Source organism: Sphaerodactylus townsendi, linkage group LG07 (assembly GCF_021028975.2).
Source record: "Sphaerodactylus townsendi isolate TG3544 linkage group LG07, MPM_Stown_v2.3, whole genome shotgun sequence".
In the NCBI taxonomy this organism is placed as follows: domain Eukaryota; kingdom Metazoa; phylum Chordata; class Lepidosauria; order Squamata; family Sphaerodactylidae; genus Sphaerodactylus; species Sphaerodactylus townsendi.
This window is the reverse complement of record NC_059431.1, coordinates 86,947,310-86,967,792: the sequence shown is the minus strand read 5'-3', so window position 1 is coordinate 86,967,792 and position 20,483 is coordinate 86,947,310. Positions and strand designations below refer to the sequence as shown.

Here is a 20,483-nt window from a genome sequence, read left to right as displayed (position 1 = left end):
TAGCATATGAGTTTTCCTCTTCTGGATAGTACATAAAGACATGCCTGACCACACTTCCTAGGGACCGATAAAGTACCCCATGCCACAGTCAACATTTTCCTACCCAGGTATTCATGACATCTAATATAACCTTCTCCTCACTGAGAGAGATGAGAAATTGTACAATATGAGAATTATATGTGCAATCAAGCAACAGAATATTTCAACATTTACATAAATTTTAATGTTGTTCCACTAAACAGGAAACACGTAAGAGGCAAGATGGAAGGAGTTCTTTGTGCTACATATTTGACTGTTTTGACCTGTTGTGGGACTCTGAAGAGAGTTTGACATTCTGGCTAGTGTACCAAGTCACCAAGCGTACCAGCAAATTCCTTGCCAAGCCTGATACAGGTGGTGTTGGGCTGGGCCTTGGAGGTCCCCAGACCATTAGCCTTCAAGAATTTCAGTGTCCACGCTGATATAGTCACCTCTTCACAGACTGTGGACCTAGTGTCCTCCATGGCAGCACTGGAATTCTGTCAAGTTGTTTCAGGACCCATGCATCTAGCAGGCCACACACTACATTTGATCTTTGAATGGGAGTAGATGTGGGTCTGGTCTCTATTGACAGAGTGCCGTAGTCTGATCATTTCACTCTGAAGGCCTGTCTGGGTATTTCAGCCTCTCCCTGCATAAGCAGCAAGCTGATTTATATTCACCTGCAGAGATTAATGGATCTTGTTGATTTCCAGAATGTTCTGTGGGATCCAATGCCTTCCAGTGATTTGTTAGATGTGCTATTGGATAACTGACAGATTTTAAAAAGACACATTGACATGATTGCTCCCTGACATCCTCTTCACCCTCAATTCTCATTATCTCTGTGGTAAACTGTGGAGCTATGGAGGAGAAATGGGAGCTTAAATGAATAGGGTGAGTTTGGCGATGTACTCATGTTGAAGCACATTTATGAGATCCTACTGAGATGGCAGTGAAGGCTACTGGAAGAGAATATTATTCAGCCTCCATTGCATCTGCTAGCTCTCATCCAGCACAATTGTTTAGAATAATTCGGTCTTTAACTTCCCTCTCAGAGGAATCTCTAAATAAGGATGATTCAGCAATCAGCTATGAGGTTTTTGTGAGCTTTGTGCAGATAAAATCGTGTCACTCCACTGGGACCTTCTTGTGAACTGTTGATACAGTGAGTGAACTGGAGGCCCCTTGGCCATCTTCAAGTCACAAGCTGAACCAGTTAACTCTCCCAGACTGATGGTGACAGGATCTTGGTAGCTGTGAAGCCTACTACATGCCACTTGGGCCCATGATTATTACAATTACAGTGGAACCGCTCCAAGTTTTCTAGGAGAACACATTCACTCTGGAGCCATTTCAGTCCGGCTTTTGATATGACCATGGAACGAAGATGGCATTGGTGACTCTCAAGGATGATCTCCAAAGGATCAAAGTGAGTCAGCACTGTCATTATTACTCAATCTGACAACATCTTTTGACACAGTCTATCACAAACTACTGGCCAATCACCTTGCCAAAATTGATACACATGGGACTGACAATAGCTAATCTCATTTCTCTAAGGTCAGAGACAGAGGGTACCACAAGGGGAAAGGGTGGAATCATGGTCCTTTTAGTGTGCAGAGTTTCTAGAGGAGGGCAATCCTTTCCCAAAAGTTATTTGACATCTACATGACCCCCCTCATCCAACTAATCTGGAGATTCAGGCTGGACTGTCATTAGCACGGAGATGACACCCAGCTATATCTGCTGTTGGGCTGCCAGCTGAATGCTGCCACAGCTATACTGGCCAGATGTTTGGAGACTTTGGTGAAATGGTTGAGGCAGAGTAGACTGAAATAGAATCTTTCAAACACAGAAGTTCTCAGGTTGGGCCTGGAATTGGATTGCCAGCTCCCCACTCTAGATGGTGTACAACTGATACAAGTCTGTCCAGAGTTTGGGAGTAACTCTGCATGCAATCCTATCAATGGAGGTGCAAGTCATGAATGAAGCCAGAGTGACATTTTTCCATCTTCACCAAATCTGGAGCTGGTCCCCCAGCTATCTCACTCAGACATAGCCACTGTGATCCACCCAACAGTCACCTCCAGATTAAACTAATGAAAATTGCTCTTTGCAGGGCTACTCTGAAGACAATTTCAGAAACTTCAGTTGGTCCAGAATGTGGCAGTGCAGGTTGTTACAAGGACCCTGTGGTGGGCACCTAATTTAACCAGTGCTCAATCAGTTGTCCTGGCTCCAGGTGGAGTACTGAATCAGGTTCAAGGTTTTGGTGTTGACCTTCAAAGCCCTTAACAGTCTGGGATCTATCCCAATACATCCTACAAAGTGGACTTCACTCAGTAGGAAAAAACTTAGTGGAATTCCCTGTCCTCAACCAGAGCCAGAGCCTTTTTGGCTCTGACCCTGATCTGGTGAAACTCTCTATCAAGTGAGACCCAGGCCCCACGGAACGTGTTGCAATTCCATAGGACTGTAAAACTGAGATGTTCCATCAGGCCTATGGTTGAGGGCAGTGACAGTTTTAATCAACCTGGTCGCCCACCCCCTTTCTATTATTTAAGTACCTGTTCTTTATTCCCACTTGTTCTTATTTAGAGTTTTTAGCTGTTCCTTTTTGACTCCCCCAACTTGCTTCCCCATCAGGAAAAGGTGGGTTACAAATCAAATAAATGAATAAAATACTTAATTTGTCAGCCAACTACAACACATGCATACCATCATACAGCAGCGCAGTCTATTCCACATGATCCATCCATTTGTTTCTGATGGATTGATGCATTGCATGGATAGTGTGTATTCATCAAATAACAACATATTCTACAGGTGGAAAGGTTCTGCTCCTGTCTTTTCACACTTTTAACCTATCTGGGGTCCAAGGAACCTGGGGTGACTTGTATGTGTCAGAACATCCTTTGACCAGACAATTGAAACACTTGTGAATGAACAAAGATTTCTTTATTACAGGCAAGATAAGTCGTGTAGAGTTCAAAGAAGTCTCTGTCAGTCCAACAAAGACTTTGATACTATAAAGCAACCATGAAACCCTTCCCCCCACCCACCGTACAAATTCACAGCTGCACTACAGACTGAGGTATGTGGCCTTCACCAGCTAGCAGAGAAGATAAGGGATACTAAGGAAGAAGCAGGATAATACTTTCACATAGCAAATTCACACAGACCAGAGCTCCCTTCCCTCAACATCCAGGCCAACCTGATAATATGGTTCTTTCCTTCCCCATTATTCTCTGTAACTAATCTGTGAGATATGGCAGGCTAACAGAGCATTACTGACCCAAGGTAACCTGGGTAGTTTAATGGAATAGTGGGCGAGACACAGGGTTCAAGTTCCAGGTCCTATTCCAACATTTTAACCACTATACCAAATTGGCCAACTTCCTCATTCCCTAAGATTCTCTTCCATACCTACAGAACAACAGGTTAGGGCATTGTGTGATTCAGTTCATAGAGAAACAGAGGCTTCTATAAAAATACAGTACTAAAGACAGACCTGGCGCATCACCTGTACTTCAGTATGGTTTATTCACAGAATTATATAAAACTTGCTATCTCAGGAGAACAAAAGAAGTTTAAAAAACGTTCCAATATGAACTTAACAATTCTAGGAGGCATCTTCCCCTCACCCCCCCCCCCAAAAAAGAGGGGAAATAATTATAGTTACTTCAATATGCATGTAAGAAACAAAGGCTACAACTCCATCTTTGGTTCACTCTTCCATCCCATTCTAAAGAGTGAGCAATGAAGTGTCTATGAAACAAGTCACAAAACTATTTTGTCAAGCATCTTGGCACACTAGTGGGTTTTTGTATTGCTGCATGCCAAGTAAAATTGGATCCTTTTCTCTCCCAGGGTTTAACTGCATATCCTAAAAAAACACATTTCAACTTTTGATTTGTTTACAGAAATCACAGGGGAAAGAATCTTTTTGTAAAAGCTAGGGAGCCCAAGCTGCAGGCACCCCTTCTAACCAAGGAGTAAGAAGAACAATCACTTCTCTCAGCTACTATTAGACAGGGAAACCAAAGGAATAAAAGCAGCCACCAGGCGGCTTTACTAAGCCTACAACCATTTCCCACTGAGAGCTCCTACCAATTCATCAGCTTGATGGCTATATCTTGTAAGGTTTTAGAACAAATCATCAGTCAGTCCTTGAGCACATAGAAAAGATGGCTGTGGTTACTAAGAGCCAGTAAAAGTTCCTCAAGAACAAATAATGTCAGATGAATCTAATCTCCTTTTTTGAGAGAGCTACGACTTCGTATGATCAGGAGAACTCTATGAACATAGTAGATCTTGATTTCAGTAAGACTTTTGATAAAGGTTCACATGATATTCTTGTTGAAAAGTTGGTAAAATGTGGTTTGGATCCTACATTTGTAACTGGTTGACTGAACCAGCAGTTTGATGCAACAGTTAAAAAGGCAAATATGACTGTGGGATTCATCACCAGAAGTATGGTGTCTAGAGATCATGCCAAGTGGTAGCATAACGTTGCTCTTGTTAGACCTCACTTGTTCAGTTTTGGGAAGCATTTTTTAAGAAGGATGTTGATGAGGTAGAGCATGTCCAGAGGAGGGCAACAAAGCCTGTGTGGAAAGCTTGAAGAAACTGGGTGAGTTCATCCTGGAGAGGAGACAACTGGGAGGTGATACAATAGTCATCTTCAAGTATCTGAAGGACTACCATATAGAGAATTGAGTGGAGTCCCTTTTCTGCCCCAGAAGGTCAGACAAGAAGCAGTGGGTTGAAATTAAATCAAAGGAGTTTTCAGCAATATAATAAGAACTTCCTGAAAGAACTTCAGTACCTCAGTGGAACAGGCTTCCTCAAGAGGCAGTCAGCCTGGTCAACAACAACACAGATTTCTTTCCAAAGGCCAATTTGCTCATATGAGAATTTTGGATGGGGTGAAGTACAAACAAGTAGACTGATAATGGGTTTAAAAGATTGGAACCTTGCTTAGGATGACACAGTGGGTTATTTTTGCAAATCAACTCTGAATGATCTAACATGCACTAGAAGTGCACATTAATATGTCCCGAAAATATGTCTAAAGTCCCTTAAAAATCTAATTTTACGACAAAATTTGAATTGTGTATGCTGTAAATAACATTTCTCTCTATTTTGCCACGTTGCAGTACAAATTGGTATAAATGTAGTACACTTTAGTCCTAGAATCAAAAGTCTGCCTATGTCACACAGAAAGTCCATCCAGAGGCTGATGGGCATATGGATCAAAACATAAATATTCTTCATGATCAGGTAGCATGGCCCAGTTTGAGGCAGCAGTTAAAATGGCTTGCAGTTGAATGGGAAGTGCCAGGTTTTCTCCAGAAAAGGACTCTTTTGAGACCACATGTAAATTCATGCAGCAAAATATTCATCATCTACTCAGAAGAAGGCTACCAGTCCTTGCTCGGCAGAATGGCCACTTTTAATAGTCACACTTCTGTTTCATATTCCACGGATATACCAGAACCAAGCTAGTTTTGCTAAGTAAACCCTTCAAGTCTCACCAATTCAAGCAGGCCCATACAGAATAATTCCCCCCTCCCTGCACACACTGATTAACCAACAAGAGAGACTTGAAAATCCTATCTGTAAACATGCCTCACAAGCTATTAAATGAATTAGCAGTACTGTAATGCCTGGTTTTAATACTAAACATATTTTGATGATGTAGTTAGCAACCAGGCGGAGCAGGTCATGTTTTACTACCTTTACACAACTATTACTTAAGATGTGGCAGTTTGCCCACTCCCATGCGATCCAATATTATTCTTAAGAAGTGTAAATTTACCCTTACTTTTGAAACAACATAAAGATTGTCAAGCCTCAACTCTTCGATACAGTTTAAAAAGCTCTTCCAACCAGCTTCGAAATGGTGGTGGGGGTGAACAAACAAACAGTAACCAGGAGAGGCAGGTTCTCATACTAATTTTACACTCACTTTCAAGCATTAAAATAAATTAAATTCTTGTTTATCCCACAGCATCTGTAGGAATATAGTATGTTCCTTTCCGCCAAAGCTGAACTATGATACATTTCCCTAAAGCAACATCTGGGCAATGGAGATTCCATGACTAAGCAAAGGGAACTACCTTGGAGAGAATACTAAAATGACTTCAAGCAGGTGTAAATTATACTCATGGGAAGCATAAGGACGCAATCAGCTCACCATGCTTCTTTCAAGAAATGAAAAACTCATTTGAAAACAAGGCAGGAGACTACAAGACTACTTGATACCCTGGAAAATATTTCCTCCCACAAGAGTATAACCAAGCAGCCCAGTCCATAATATTTACTGCAGTTTGTACAATTCATAATTAATACCATTCAACCTTCCTTTCTTCTGGTTTGAAGAAATTCATTTGGATGTCCAGTGTGGCTTATTGGGAAGCTAAGTCATGCATTCCAATGGCCTCTACATAGAAGCCCCCCCCCCTTTACTGTTCTGAAATCCATGTTATCTAGAAGCAATGGAAAGTGAATGAGAACCAGGATTGACTAAGCCAGAATAGGCTGGACAGGATGTAACCTTGCAAGGCCATGTTAGCTGCCATGATATCCTATTAAGGACCAGTTCACTCCTCAGTCAGGGATCATGACATCTCAGGCCCAAACAATTGGGACAGACCAAAGATAAGGTGGTCCCATCCATCCTTCTGACCTCGTCCTATAGGGGAAACCAGAATCAGCAGAAGGTCACTTCCTACTCACTTACTGGACTATTGGAAGATTGAAGCTGCAATTCAAATTCTCCTTCTCTCTCATGCTACATCAAGGCCAATTTCATGCAAATCAACAACCACGAGAAAGAAGGAAAAAGACATCATCAGGAAATGAAGTAGCAGCTTATTCCCTGCACTAGACAAGGGTATTTACTTACAAAAAATTGTTCATGTCAGCTCTCTCTTCTCCTATAAGTGATGTTCTATTAGTGGCTCTTGTACCTTACCAAGGAAAACAAGGACCCAGCTGTTGCATCTAGCAGATAACTCAGACTCAAAAATACAGGAATACTAAAATGAATGGAAACTCAGCCAGCTGCTCACCCCTCAGCACTATCATTTACACACATGTGAGCAACATGAAGCACAATTTGCTCTACTGGGAAACTATACCATGCATGCCAACATCCTCTGAAAAAATCCCCTTTCCATTTGAAAATCATCTAGTCCCTTGATGTGTATACATGAGTGTTCACAATAATCTCACAAATTTGATGTTCTCAAGACAAGCACAAATTTGATATTTACTTTCATCATCTATTGTATTAGGTTGTTCCATTATAGGTAGGATGACAGAGCTGTGTTCCACATAACATCCAGAACACGAATGAAGCTGAATACATCTTTCTTCCAAACTATCACTAACACCTGTTCTTGGGACAATGGATTACCTGTTACATGGTATGTCTGTTGACTTCCAGGAACACTTCACAGCACCCATCGATTACCAGGTGCAATTCAAGGTACTGGCAATCACACACAAAGCCCTTCGTGGTCTTGATCTCTCATATATGCAGGACTGACCACCTCCCCATGCTCTGCAATGGCAGCTTTGCACAACTCAGCAGCCTTCTGCAGGTGCCACCCTGCAAGCAGGCAAAATTAACAACTGTTGGTACACACACATTTTCTATTGCAGCCCCCACCTTGTGGAATGGCCTGCTTAAGGAAGTCAGGAAGGCTTCCACCTTCCTGTCTTCCCACAAACTATGCAAAACTGATTTTTTTTTCAGAATTTTTACGGAGGTAACTAGGGTTGTGCTGTAACAAAATCTCAGAAAGATGCTTTGGTAAAGGGATGCGATTTGTAGACTGTACTATTATCAAAGGTGTAGCTATAAGGGGTAGGGGTGCACCGTGCACCGAGGGCATGCCAGTGGGGGCAGAAAATCGCCCCCGCTCCCTTCCCCCACCCGCCAGGCCCTCTCCACAAGCCTGGCCCATTTTCAGCCAGCAGAAAGCTGTTTCCAGTCAGCAAAAAAAAAGGTAAGTGGGGGGGGGCTGCAGGGGGCAGGGCTATGGGTGGGCAGCACCCAGGAGCCATTTTCCCCCTTTGCCCCTGACTATTATGTATAGCACATACTCTCTGTTGCTGTAACTATGATCCTGCTATGCAGTTTCTGCATCACTTAATGTGTCATGTTAATGTTTATTCTTTATTTCAGCTCTGTTTTCAGATTTCTGTTTGTTTTCCATCCAAACTTTATTGCTTTGTTTATTGAATGTCCCAGCCATTGATCCTATAAATTTATGTTGAGTAATCTGCCTTGAGTCTAAATTACAAAGGTGGGCTATAAGTAATATAAATAGAAAGCCCTAAATTAGAGAATCATAGTAACTAGAAAATCATAGAAACTCCACACAATTTTACCTGGTCCTTCACAGAGAAGCCGGTAATGCCAACAGCCCCTTGTGCATAACAATTCTGTTTGGGAAACGTATAAGATTCAGCAGTTTACACTCACAGCAGGAGGGTTTGATCTATCTTTAAAACAATGAACAAAAATAGAATCTGGCAGAATTCACACTTCGGATTTTATTTTGGCACTATGAAGCCCAGAATATGCCAAATTTATGATTCCAGTGGCATAGGCAGAAAAAGTAGACAATCTCCATTTACACAGTGGCATTTGCAGAGTATATTTTAAAACTGTAAGGATACTGACATAAACCATGATAGCATAATCCATGCAACAAATATAGATTCTGCTGACACCTTGATTTTTTTTTTAAAAAAATGGGAGAACGGGTGGAGGTTGAAATCTGAGGCCCCTTCCGCACACGCAAAATAATGCGTTTTCAAACCACTTTCACAACTGTTTGCAAGTGGATTTTGCCATTCTGCACAGCTTCAAAGAGCATTGAAAGCAGTTTGAAAGTGCATTATTCTGCATGTGCGGAATGAGCCTAAGTGATCACATGCAGGTTTTTTCTTTTTTTAATATAGTTTCTGTTGTTTTGAAGAAAACCATTCCACACAGCACCTGTGATTTCCAAGCCAGTTTTGACTTTTATTGCTAGTTGCACTTTTAGTATTGTTTTTTAAAATAATAACTACTTTAAGGAGTAATAGTTTGTTCTTCTGCCTCCTTTGCTATCCCAGTTCTCATAAGCAAAAAGATGATACATTACCTGTTTGACAGTTCTGGAAGCACTGCTGTGGTTAGTCTTTTGAAGCAAAATAGCAGCACGTTAAATACTAACACAATTTTATTTTAACACAAGTTTTAATGAGCCAGAGCCCACTTCTTTAGCAGCCCTTCATTATGCAGATCTTTCATATGGGAAGTACAAAAGAAAAAAGAAAACCCAGGGGGTTATGAACACAAATCTGATAATAATTATCATATTCATAAACAAGTGGAAGAGTATTTCAATCTTGCAAACATCCTGTTACTGAGCTAAAAGACTCTTCAACAAAACCCTTCACAGGGAGAATCCAGCATGAAAGTGCTGGATTCAAATTCAGCTATAGTTTTGACAAGCTTGGCACAGGACTCACCTGGAGCCACCATTGTTGTCCTGTGGGAGGCTGCGTCTCCACCCCCCTTTTTCTTCTGTGCCAGCTCTCAGGCCCCTCCTGGGCTGGGCTGCTCTTAGGCATGCTCCCTGGTGGGCGGGGGAAGTGGAGCCAGGAGGTGTATGCTCATATAAGGCAGTGCAAGGCGTCTCCTGCCTCTCTTCATCTTCTACCCCAAGACCTTTCCCCCTGTGCTTGCCCCATGTTTGCATGGTTTGTTGTTGCATTTAAATTATTACAGACTTCTTGTACCGTTTTAGTCATGTTTTTATGTCTTGTCACAGCCTGGTGGGTTGTGCATGGGGATGCATCCTTTTGGGGGAGGTCAAGCTTGCGTGTCTACCTCCCTGTTTGCAGGAGCTTCCTTGAGGAGTTTTTGGGGTGGAATGGGCCTTGGTGTTGAATGGCCAAGCAGTGGGCTGCCAACAGCCCTGCACCCCCAGGCAGCAAGGGGAGATCAATCTAGTGGCCAGCACCCAAATGGCTCCCATTAATTTGCTGCTCTGATTTCCCAGCACCAGACTTGTGGTATGTGTTGGGTTCATCAGGTATGCTGCCCACTGACAAGATTTGCCCCTATGATGAAGCTCTGCTTCCTATGCCTTTAATCAATAAAAACTGGACTGTGGCCAAATTTTATACCACAAAAATGTTATCTGGTATGTTTGTTCATGGGCAGGTAGCCCCTGTCCTCTCCTAGGCCTGCAAAGTGCTTCCCCCGTAGAACAAAATAAGAATTTGGGGTTTCTAGATCACCAATCCCCCTTTCCAGTTGTTTTTTATCTATCCCAGGGGTCTTCAAACTATGGCCCTCCAGATGTTCATGGACTACAATTCCCATCAGCCCCTGCCAGCATGGCCAAGTGGTAGGGCTCATGGGAATTGTAGTCTCTGAACATCTGGAGGGCTATAGTTTGAAGACCCCTGATCTATCCCATATAAAAGGCCTCCCTAGTCTGTATGAAGATGCAAGCACTAGTTTGTGACAGTATATGTTAAAATACAGTCTTCAAAATACTATTAGATTCCTGTTTGTGAAGGAGAAACAAAGTTTCCCTAAATAACAGTGGGTACATCTTCAGTACCAAATGCACTGACAGCCATTGGCAAACCATTCTGGATTTTGTCCCAGCTTTCACTTACTTGGGGAAATTCTGATACTGACTGAAGGCCATCTACCCATGTCCCGTATCTAAAAGTAGGAATACATCCCTTAAGTCAGATTTGCCCACAAACAGCAAAGTTCCAGGAATTGGGCAAATTCTTTCTCCAGTTTTATTGCATACACAGAAGACACTACACAGTAAAGAAAAAAATTAACCCCTTACTAACATATTCCTTGCCTTCAGGCTCTAGATGAAAACTTTCACAAGTCAGAAATCAGCACTTTTGAAGCTAATGAATTGTGCTCAGTTTATAGATTCCTGGGATTTCAATGTCAAAAGTAAAAGGTCAATTTTTAAAAAAGGATAATTTGGGGTAATCCCCAAAAGCAAAGGACACTTGTCAATCTGTTTTCAGAATCAGTCTGAACTGCAAAAAAAACGCCCTCACATTTTGAAGATATCAGACACCCCAAGGAGAAAACATATCCATCATCCCAAAAGTTTCAAGTTCATGTGATACTCTGTTGATGTCTCATTGTATATCACAGCTAACTGAGCTCTCTGTTTTTAGAAAGGACCACCTGAGCAGCATAGGGGTCTTTGACATTTTGAGCCACAGCCTCCCTGCAAGGAGATCTGGGAAGCACAAGTGGTTTTCACCTACCCCATGCCACCCTCACCACAATCATTGTAGGAAGTAGGTCACTTGAGAGCCTAGGATTCATTCCCTCTTTTCAGCTATGTGGGGATTAAATCAGACAAATACTCTAACCACTACCCCCTGCAGCAAAAGCAAGGACAACCAAGCAAAACCAAGCAGAACTATACACTAGCTGAGTAAAAGCATTTATTTTAAACACACACACACACCTCCTATTCTATATATGCGTGTACATATGTATATGCGTGCATATATGTAAAGCACATACACACTCCTTGAAAAAGGGGCGTCAGTCAAATGATACCGCAGTTTTTGCTGGCCTGAGGCAACGCCGCGATATGGGTCGGTGCTCCACCTGTCATTTGCCCGACAGGGGAAGTGACCAGTTTGGCAACCCACCTGCAAAGGGAAGGGGGGGGGGAGAGAGGCCGTGACGCGACTTCTCTTACCTGTGCAGCCGAATACAGGAACCACAAGGTGCATGAGAGGAGGGGGGCCACTGTCCGGCCGCCCTGTCGCACGGCCGCTGCCATAATACTATTCCGCCTCCCGCTCAGCCGTCCAAGGGCGGCGCGCGACTTCTCTCCCGGGCCCCTCCCGGACACCTCCTGCTTTAATTGCTCCCTCTTGGCGGGCTCTCCTCGCCCGGCCAACTCCAGACTTTGCAGCTGGACGGTCCCCTGGCGCTCCCTTATTGGCCAGGCTGGCTTTGCGAGGATGGGGGGCGCGCGCTTGGCTGAGTGGCACATGGAGAAGGGGGGGGGGGAGAGAGAAAACTTGCGAGCGGCTGAGCTCCGGAGGGCAGGATGGGCTGTTGCTGCCGCTCCTCCCCAGCCCCCCCCCCCTCCTTCTCGATGTCAGACTGGGTGGAAGGCGGAGAGCAACAAACACCCATTCGGTGGTGAGCGGGAGAGTATTTCTACTCCTGCCTCTCCTGCTGCGGTGTTAATTTCAGGAGCCGCTCAAGAGACATTGTTTCTAAATTTATAAGAAGTTTGCAGAGCAGGCGGCGGAGTGTAAGAAGGCCTCGCCCGGTTTTACTTGTCTTAAAGCGACAACGTTGCTTTCTTTCTCTCTCTCTTTTTCCACGCGTTTCATCTGACATGCGTTTAATTCCAACGCGCTGCAGGACCATTCTGGAACACGGGTTGCGCTGACATAAGCGCGCCCATGCAGATACACGAGCCGCTCACCCGTTTCAGCAGCACAGAGTCCCATCGTCAACTAAATGCATGCACCACGTTTACTTAACAGCCAAAAAAAGAAAAAAAAACCAGTTTACACAAGGAATGAAATTAGGCTGCGCCATGCAGTTACGCAGAGATGTAAATTGTGAATGTGCACAACGACGGTAACTTGGCCAAATTAAAAAAAAAAGTATCATACTCCTACGCCCCTGAAGGAGCCAGGATTTCTGGCTGCTACTTGCTGGCAAATTCTCAGGCGTGCATAATCAGGCCCCGATTTTGAAGTATGCCCTTGATTTTATTCTGAATGCCCCCTAATTCCACTTTGCCCCACCCAGCCTATAATTAGTTGCTACATTCCAAGTGAGATCAGCCCAACTTTATATGTGCATGCTCAAAAGTAACTCCTACTGACTGAATGTAGCTTACAGTAAGGGTGCCAGGAGCCAATCCCACTATTTTCAACTGGAGGTACTACTAGACTGATCCAGCACAATCTCACCTGTGTGCGTATCTGAAAAAGACACAACAGCAGGGCTGAGTGAGAAATTGTGGTAACCTTGTGAAGTGCATTGGTTCATGCACAGGCAAGCTTAGACCAAGAATTAAACTGTTGGTCTTGAAGGTGTCTCTGAGCTCAAACTTTTTTCCTAGTGCAGTACCTTTTTGTTACATATGGTGTGCTCTGAAATATTTTATACAATAACAAGGCAGAGAAGCAGTCTTTTCCTTCAGCACTACATTATGCTGTATCCCCCCCCCCTCCATACGCACTACCTATCAAACTAACAGAATAGTAATGCAAAGGGTAGCATTTCAACACAGAGTACTGTTTTAAGTTCTGCTAGCATCATTCACAAGTATGTTCAGCAAAAGGGCAACTTCATTTAGTCAATATTTCTACAGGGCCACTGCTACAGTTTCAGCAGATTTCAGAGCAGAATAAATTGTTTTTATGAAGGATTCAGGTAATTAGATATTAATCTTCATATTCCTGTGCCTTAAAAAGCAACCTGACAGCAATTAAGCAAGAGAAGCTTTTCCTGGCAAGGAGATCAAGCAGCAGGAAAAGTTTCATCTGCTTAATATCATCAGGCTGTTGTTAACAGAATAGGAACAAGCCAGTTTTTAAAAAAAAGAACACAAAGTTGGTATGATTACAAAGTGCATATAGGAACAAAAAAGGCTCTCAGAGTCGTAGGGATTGAAGATGCTCAAAGTTCTATGCAACCTTTATTTAGGCACCCAATAGATCTATTTAAAAACCTTTTCGATTCCCAGTTTGTAAAGTTTTGGCCTATGTACACAACCAGACATCTGTTAATGAGACGGGACACACTTCTAACAATCAACCTGGACACGTTTGTGTTGGCTGCCTGTAAAAGGTTCGACTTGGGTCCCCAAAGTCTCTTGCTAAACCACAAGAAAATGTACTATTATTACTATTACACACATTTCTCAGTCCCCATCATAAGTGTATGTGAACACTCCCTTAGCATATGGGTATATAGTATTTACATACTTGGATGATCCATGGAAAATACACACCTCACTGAAGAGCCAAATACACCATATGGGAATCTTAAATACAACTGTACGGTGATTAAGCAGCATGTATGCAGGCTGAGGACAACCACAGCTCTCTTCATCTTTTGTGCATTATGTCAGCTGTTTCTGAGACAATTCCCATCTCCTACAGAGAAGGTGAGATGATCTTTTATTGTTTACACTGCAACATGAATCTTTAGAAGCTATTCAAGCTAGAATTTATACACCATTTAATCAGATAAATCCTGCACTGTTGTTATGCATGCAATGTGCTTTTTTAAAGCAAGAGTTTAGTAAAATACACTACCACACCAGATATGTGGTCATTCCATAAATCGCTACATTAGAAAGCAAACAAACTGTGTCTAGCTGCAGATATTAATATTCTGCTTTAAACAGTCCCGTCTCCCCATCACATACAATTCTACACTTTAAAATGGCAGCAGCCATTGGAATGGTCATGCCTTTGAATGCCACAAAAACAGCAAGAGAAAAGAATGTCGCCCTGGTTGGTAGTGACTCATTTATCAAAAACAAGAAGTTTGCCTCAGTGGAGTGTGATCATCTACTATACAACTGTTCAAGACCCACTCAAGCTGGATATGTGCTACTTGATCCTGTAGCATAACATTCTCAGAAGTGAGTCCTAAAGCGTTCAATGAGCCATTATGCCCAACAAAGGGTACATAAGATTTTTTAATTGCTACTTTGCTTTCTCCTACTCCCAGTGTTGTAAACTAGACCAGCACTATGAAATGAGTCCAACTGAGTTCCATAGGGCTTTTTGCTAAGTAAGGTTGCATGTTGTCGTCCATTTGGAGGACTGGAATTCAAGTGTTTAGCTATATCAGCATCCTTCATGCTAATTCTACACTATTAATATAAAGAATGGAGCCTACAATTTACTTTGAACTTTGTTGATCAGGAATGGCGTTCCATAGGCTGATCCAGCATCGCATTGACCTGCAGAGCCCAGAGCAACAGTTGCATGTATAATTGTCATTCTTCACAATTTGCTGTAGAGCAGGTGTTAGTACCCAACTGGCCAATAGCACACTACACACTATCTAGATATGTTGTGCATCAAAGGATGTGCAAGTGAAGAAGGCCAATTTAAACATGAGGTGACCAGTGTCCCTGGGTGGCTCTGCACAAACACAGGATTCCACTTAAAATATGCTGCATCCTGTGAAAAGCAGCTTCATTTGCACTCAAGAAATCTATAGTCATTATACATATTTAGACTTTCACCTGAGCTTGAATGGTTGGGCCAGTGGTTGCAGTCACATCAACATCTCTGCACCAGTCAGTGTACTTTTATTTATGGTCAAGAAGATTAACAGATGTCAGTGGTGAAGCCATGCATAAATTATCAATAATCAAGTGCAAGATTTTGAAAGATGTAAGTATGGCCTCTTCTTAGGTTCACCAGGATTTCATTTAAACTATTTTGAGGAAATCTGAGATGGTCAGGATTATGAAATGTTTGGCCAGATTTTTTATACTCAATTAAAGAAGCTATACAAGATTAATGTGTTTTCCAGTCTTAAGATATGTTGCTCTTTCAGAAGTAAAAAGGTTTGCTCCAGGATCCGAAGCTCCAGTCACAGCTTCCAAGGGAGCCTCATGCCTCTCCAGATTAAGGGGAGAGCCATAGGAAGCCACATAGGTTCCTAAGACAGCCTCCTCTGGTTGGGATCACATGGGAAGGGAATGCTTACTGTAGTGATTCGCTGAGAAGTTGAGGCAGTGGCACTGCCACCATTGGCTACTGGTCCTCACCTTCCCAAAGGCGGATTCCATATGTGCCAAAAACATCAATGTGAAAATGGTGTGAAAAACCCTTTTGCACCATTTTAAACCCTTTTACACCGTTTTCACACTGCTTTCACACCACTGTTTTTGGCCCATGCGGAATCTGCCTAAGGAAGACTACTGCAGCAAGTGCTGAAGAATTTTATAAGAAAAACATTAAAGAATTTACTTAGAAACATCTAGTGCAACAGTTGAAATGTAGATAAAAGTCAGTAAATGGACTAGAATGCTAGATATCAATAACAGGATTGTCAGATAACAATCTTAAGAATGTACTTTGTGGGTTAGAAGGATAAGGAAGGATTGGAGAATTTTATGTAAATTGCCTTTAAATCTGAAAAATAAGTTAGAGACATAAGGTGACATTATGTCTGCACTCTATAGGAAATGGAATAATGAATTTTTTTTTCTGTTCTTTTAAAAATGCTGGTCTAGATATTAATGGAAATAATGCAATATCAGATAAATTTAGTAATGGGTTTTGGGCAGGAAATCAAGAAGTTGTATGTTATCTTTTGCTGTTTATGCAGTTTTTAATGTTAGGGTGACTGGTTCACTGTAGACTTTTGTAGTATATTATTTTAGTTGTGTATAGTTAAAAATGCAATAAAATAATTATTTTTAAAAAGAATGTTGACCACCTCTTCTGATTCCGTTGGTACGGAGAGATAGAGCTGAGTGTCATCAACATAATGAAGGCAAATCTCCTGATAACCTCTCCCAATGGCTTCATATAGATGTTTAAAAGCATGGGAGACAAAATTGGCCCCCAAGGGACCCCACAAGTGAGTACCCATGGTGTCCAGTGAGTCTTTTATTAATAATCTCTTGGAGGTAAGAATGGAACCATCACTGGGGCATTTTCACACATGCATAATAATGTACTTTCAATCCACTTTCACAATTGTTTGCAAGTGGATTTTGCTATTTCGCACAGTAAAATCCAGCTGCAAAGTGCATTGAAAGTGGATTGAAAGTACGTTATTCTGCATGTGCGCAAGTGTCCTATGTGATGCCCCCAGTTCCCCAGCTCCGTAGCCTTTTCAAGAGGATACTGTGGTCAATAGTATCAAAAGCTACCAAGAGATCCAGGACAACCAACAGGGTTGCATTGTCCCTGTCTCCCCAAAAATGTCATCATTCAAGGTGATGAAGGCGGTTTCAGTTCCATGACCAGCCTGAACCCAGATTGAAAAGGGGCTAGATAATCAGCTTCTTCCAAGCCTGCTTGCAGTTGAACAATCACAACCCTCTCTGACATCTTGGCTTTAAAAAGTATGTTAGCCACTGGGTGATAGTTGTTTAGATCTTCAGGGTCTAAAGAAGATCCCTTAAGAAGAGGGTGCACCAACTGCCTCCTCTGTTACCCAAAATGCTGGAGTCTGCCACTTTTAGAGTGGGGAATTGGCGAAGGGCAGACTGTGCTTTAATGAGAGATCAGGTAAGCTCGAGGTCTTTGATGCCAACATTGATTCCAACATTTGCAGAGATGGGTCTCTGCAAAAAATCCACAGGAGAACACAGTAAAAGTTTGTCATTTTTTATCAGAGAAGTTCAGGAAAATACTGAACTGAGTGCTGGTCAAGGGAACTAGTTATAGGAAGAAGCAGGCCCTCCGGTTATGCCAAGTGACTCTACTCGTCCAGGACAAAGAAAGCTCGTGCCTTCTGGAGGGAAGACAAGAGATTATGCTTAATTTAAGTGTGGGGCACTTAAGTGTTGGATAGTTAAAATTAATGGCTGGACACTTGACTTAATGTTCTAAACCTGGGAGTGCCTAGATATAGGAGGAAGCTGACTCAATCACAGCTTCTAGACAATGCCAAATCTAAATGAAGGTGGTTTTGGGAGAGGTTACCGGTAGTGAGAATTTAGAAGATGAGGTTAGTATTGCTAAAAGAATGACTGGCAGGAAGTCCTTGATGAAGTCATACTAGCATACTCTTCTAAAGTCATGTAGGCATGTAGACCAGGGCTGAAGAAGAAGAGTTTGGATTTATATCCCCCCTTTCTCTCCTGTAGGAGACTCAAAGGGGCTTACAATTTCCTTTCCCTTCCCCCTCACAACAAACACCCTGTGAGGTAGCTGGGGCTGAGAGAGCTCAGAAGAACTGTGACTAGCCCAAGGTCACCCAGCTGGCATGTGTTGGAGTGCACAGGCTAATCTGAATTCCCCAGATAAGCCTCCACAGCTCAAGCGGCAGAATCAAACCCGGTCCCTCTAGATTAGAATGCACCTGCTCTTAACCACTATGCTAGTGCTGGAAATGGGAATTAGCTTTCCTAAAATTGATTATTGTCTCTTCCTTAATCTCTTTAGGATGAGGGTGAGGCAGGTTATTTTGCAAAGCTGAAATTGATGAGGGCTAGTTTACATAGGTTTTCTTGTCCTTATGGCTGACACTGAGTCAATGCAGTGAAATGGCACCCCACCTTGGCACTGCACTACTAGGCCATCTGAAGGGTTGGCAGAATGAGGAGGGGCACTGTTGTCTTAAAATGGTTCAATAGGGTAACACCTTGAGATTCATTGAAACTACCACCTCTCTCAAGGAGGTTTTCACTATCTGCTGTATCTATTCCGTCCTACCTAGGCGGCTAACTTTTATAAGCCAAGAGTTGCAAGTCATGTGGTTGGCTGGACCTCAGGAAGCAACTTGTCCACATCATCAGACCTCATTAATTGAACCTAATTCAAAAGAACTGGACCAAATGGTTCTCTGGACACCTCCTCTAGACCATTCTCAATTGCGGCATTCAATTCCTTGTGGACCTGGGTGATTCTGCCCTCACAGTGTCTCGCAAAGTTGCCACAGCAAACTATCTGACCACTGCCCTTCTCTTCTCGGGCTTGATCTTACAAGGCCATTCACTATACAGAAATGTTCTGCTGAATGACTACTCGAGGGAGCAATGGTGGCAGAGAAAAAAATGCCCTTACCCCCTCCACTTCACAGGCACGATAATTCCTTCTAACTTATGTTCAGTTAGCCTTGCAGCTGGATTTAAGCCACCTGCCCTCTAGCTGTTGACCTTCCTGTTTCATAGTCCAGGGCTCTGTAGAATACCAAGAAGCTTTCTGGAGCTTTCTACAGGTAAGGTGAAGACACTTGGGAGCCGTCATGTCACACCAGAGTGATCAGCAGTTTTTAGAATCACAACTAATGTAGGAAACCAGCACAATGAGATGGTAATCAGGTATTCTGATTCACACATGGAAAATCAGGAAGACACACATCCTGATAGCCATTTCACCTGATCATCATATTGCTTCATATTTACCAGTAAAAATACTTTTTAAAATCTTTAACTAAAAAAACTTTTCAAAATATTACTGCTCAAACCAGTTCATACTATTTTTATACATGATATTGTTCAGTGTTTACATTTACATGGGTATGATGTTTAAACATTGGACATAACATTGGTTGGGCAGCACACTTTCTGGATTATTGATAAAGAGAAGAACAATAGGAATGTACATCACCAAGAGAAACAATGTATTGTTGAAGGCTTTTACAACTGGAATCAACTGGCTGTTGTGGATTTTCCAGGCTGTGTGGCAACAACCAGACCATGATCACACAGCCTGGAAAAACCACAACAGCCAAGAGAAACAATTTTTGTCAGAGCTTTATATTATGGCAAATGCAAAAACAAAGAAAGTGTAACACATCCTTGATGCAACATTTTATTTTTACAAAATGTACAATATATTGGCAATAATATAAGTGACAGTTGAATACAACACTGTTGTACATTTATTCCAATGACACACTATATAGTGAGCAGTATTGGAAGCTTTGGTTTATTACTTCCTGTTACAAGTCTTATAATAAAAATTCTTGAACATGTATGTTCTCAGATCTCACTGAAAGCTAACATTCTGGTAAGAACCTGTATAATAACACTATAAGAACAATATTCTAGTAGGAGATATGTGTAACGATCCTGAAATTGCTTTGCTGGCATCCACTATCCAATATATTGTGCAATGACAAAGGAATGTCAAGCCATTCTGATCCTAAATATGTTTATTTTGAAGCCAGGCTCACTTTAGTAGGTTTATTGTATGTTTATTCTTTGAAGTTCAATATGGTCCATTGACTTCCAGATTGAAATTCTTATCTACTTGAATGTGTTTGTGATTTAACTAGTCTATATTGACTCCCAAGGCACTGGTCTCATATCTCTGTCTTGTTTTTGAGTGGACACTTTGTGACAAATTGCTAAGACATGATGTAAACTGTATTGCTGATGAGGCAAAAAACTTCTCTCTGCAACTTTGTGCAGGTACAAGTGTCTTGGTTAAACTATGCTCCAACCCTTGCAAAGTATCTTAGTGGCTTAGCATGCCAAAACAATATCTACCGGTATATAAGTGGAGAGGAAATCAAAGGAGATTGAACAGAAAAGCTGGTAGGATCCAACCCAATGTGTTTAGTATTTGGCTCTTGATTGTGTGATGTGTGCTTTGCTGACCAATTTCCATATCTATTCCAAGGCTGTAGGAGTTACAACCTTTAAAACTGTGAGCCACAACATTTGAAGAAACAAAACAGGCTGTTTGCCTCTTCACCCAACCAGCTATTT

At 42.1% G+C, this 20,483-nt stretch overlaps 1 protein-coding gene across 1 annotated transcript in view; it reads right to left on the bottom strand.

Annotated features, from left to right (window-relative positions):
- Positions 1-11,904, bottom strand: part of ADAMTSL1 (ADAMTS like 1) — a 569,359-nt gene extending 557,455 nt beyond the window's left edge. Inside the window, exon 1 of the mRNA XM_048504173.1 lies at positions 11,790-11,904. Coding sequence (XP_048360130.1) covers positions 11,790-11,873 — 84 coding nt within the window. The 5' untranslated portion in view covers positions 11,874-11,904. The remainder of the gene's footprint in view (positions 1-11,789) is intronic.
- Between the last annotated feature and the right edge of the window lie 8,579 nt (positions 11,905-20,483).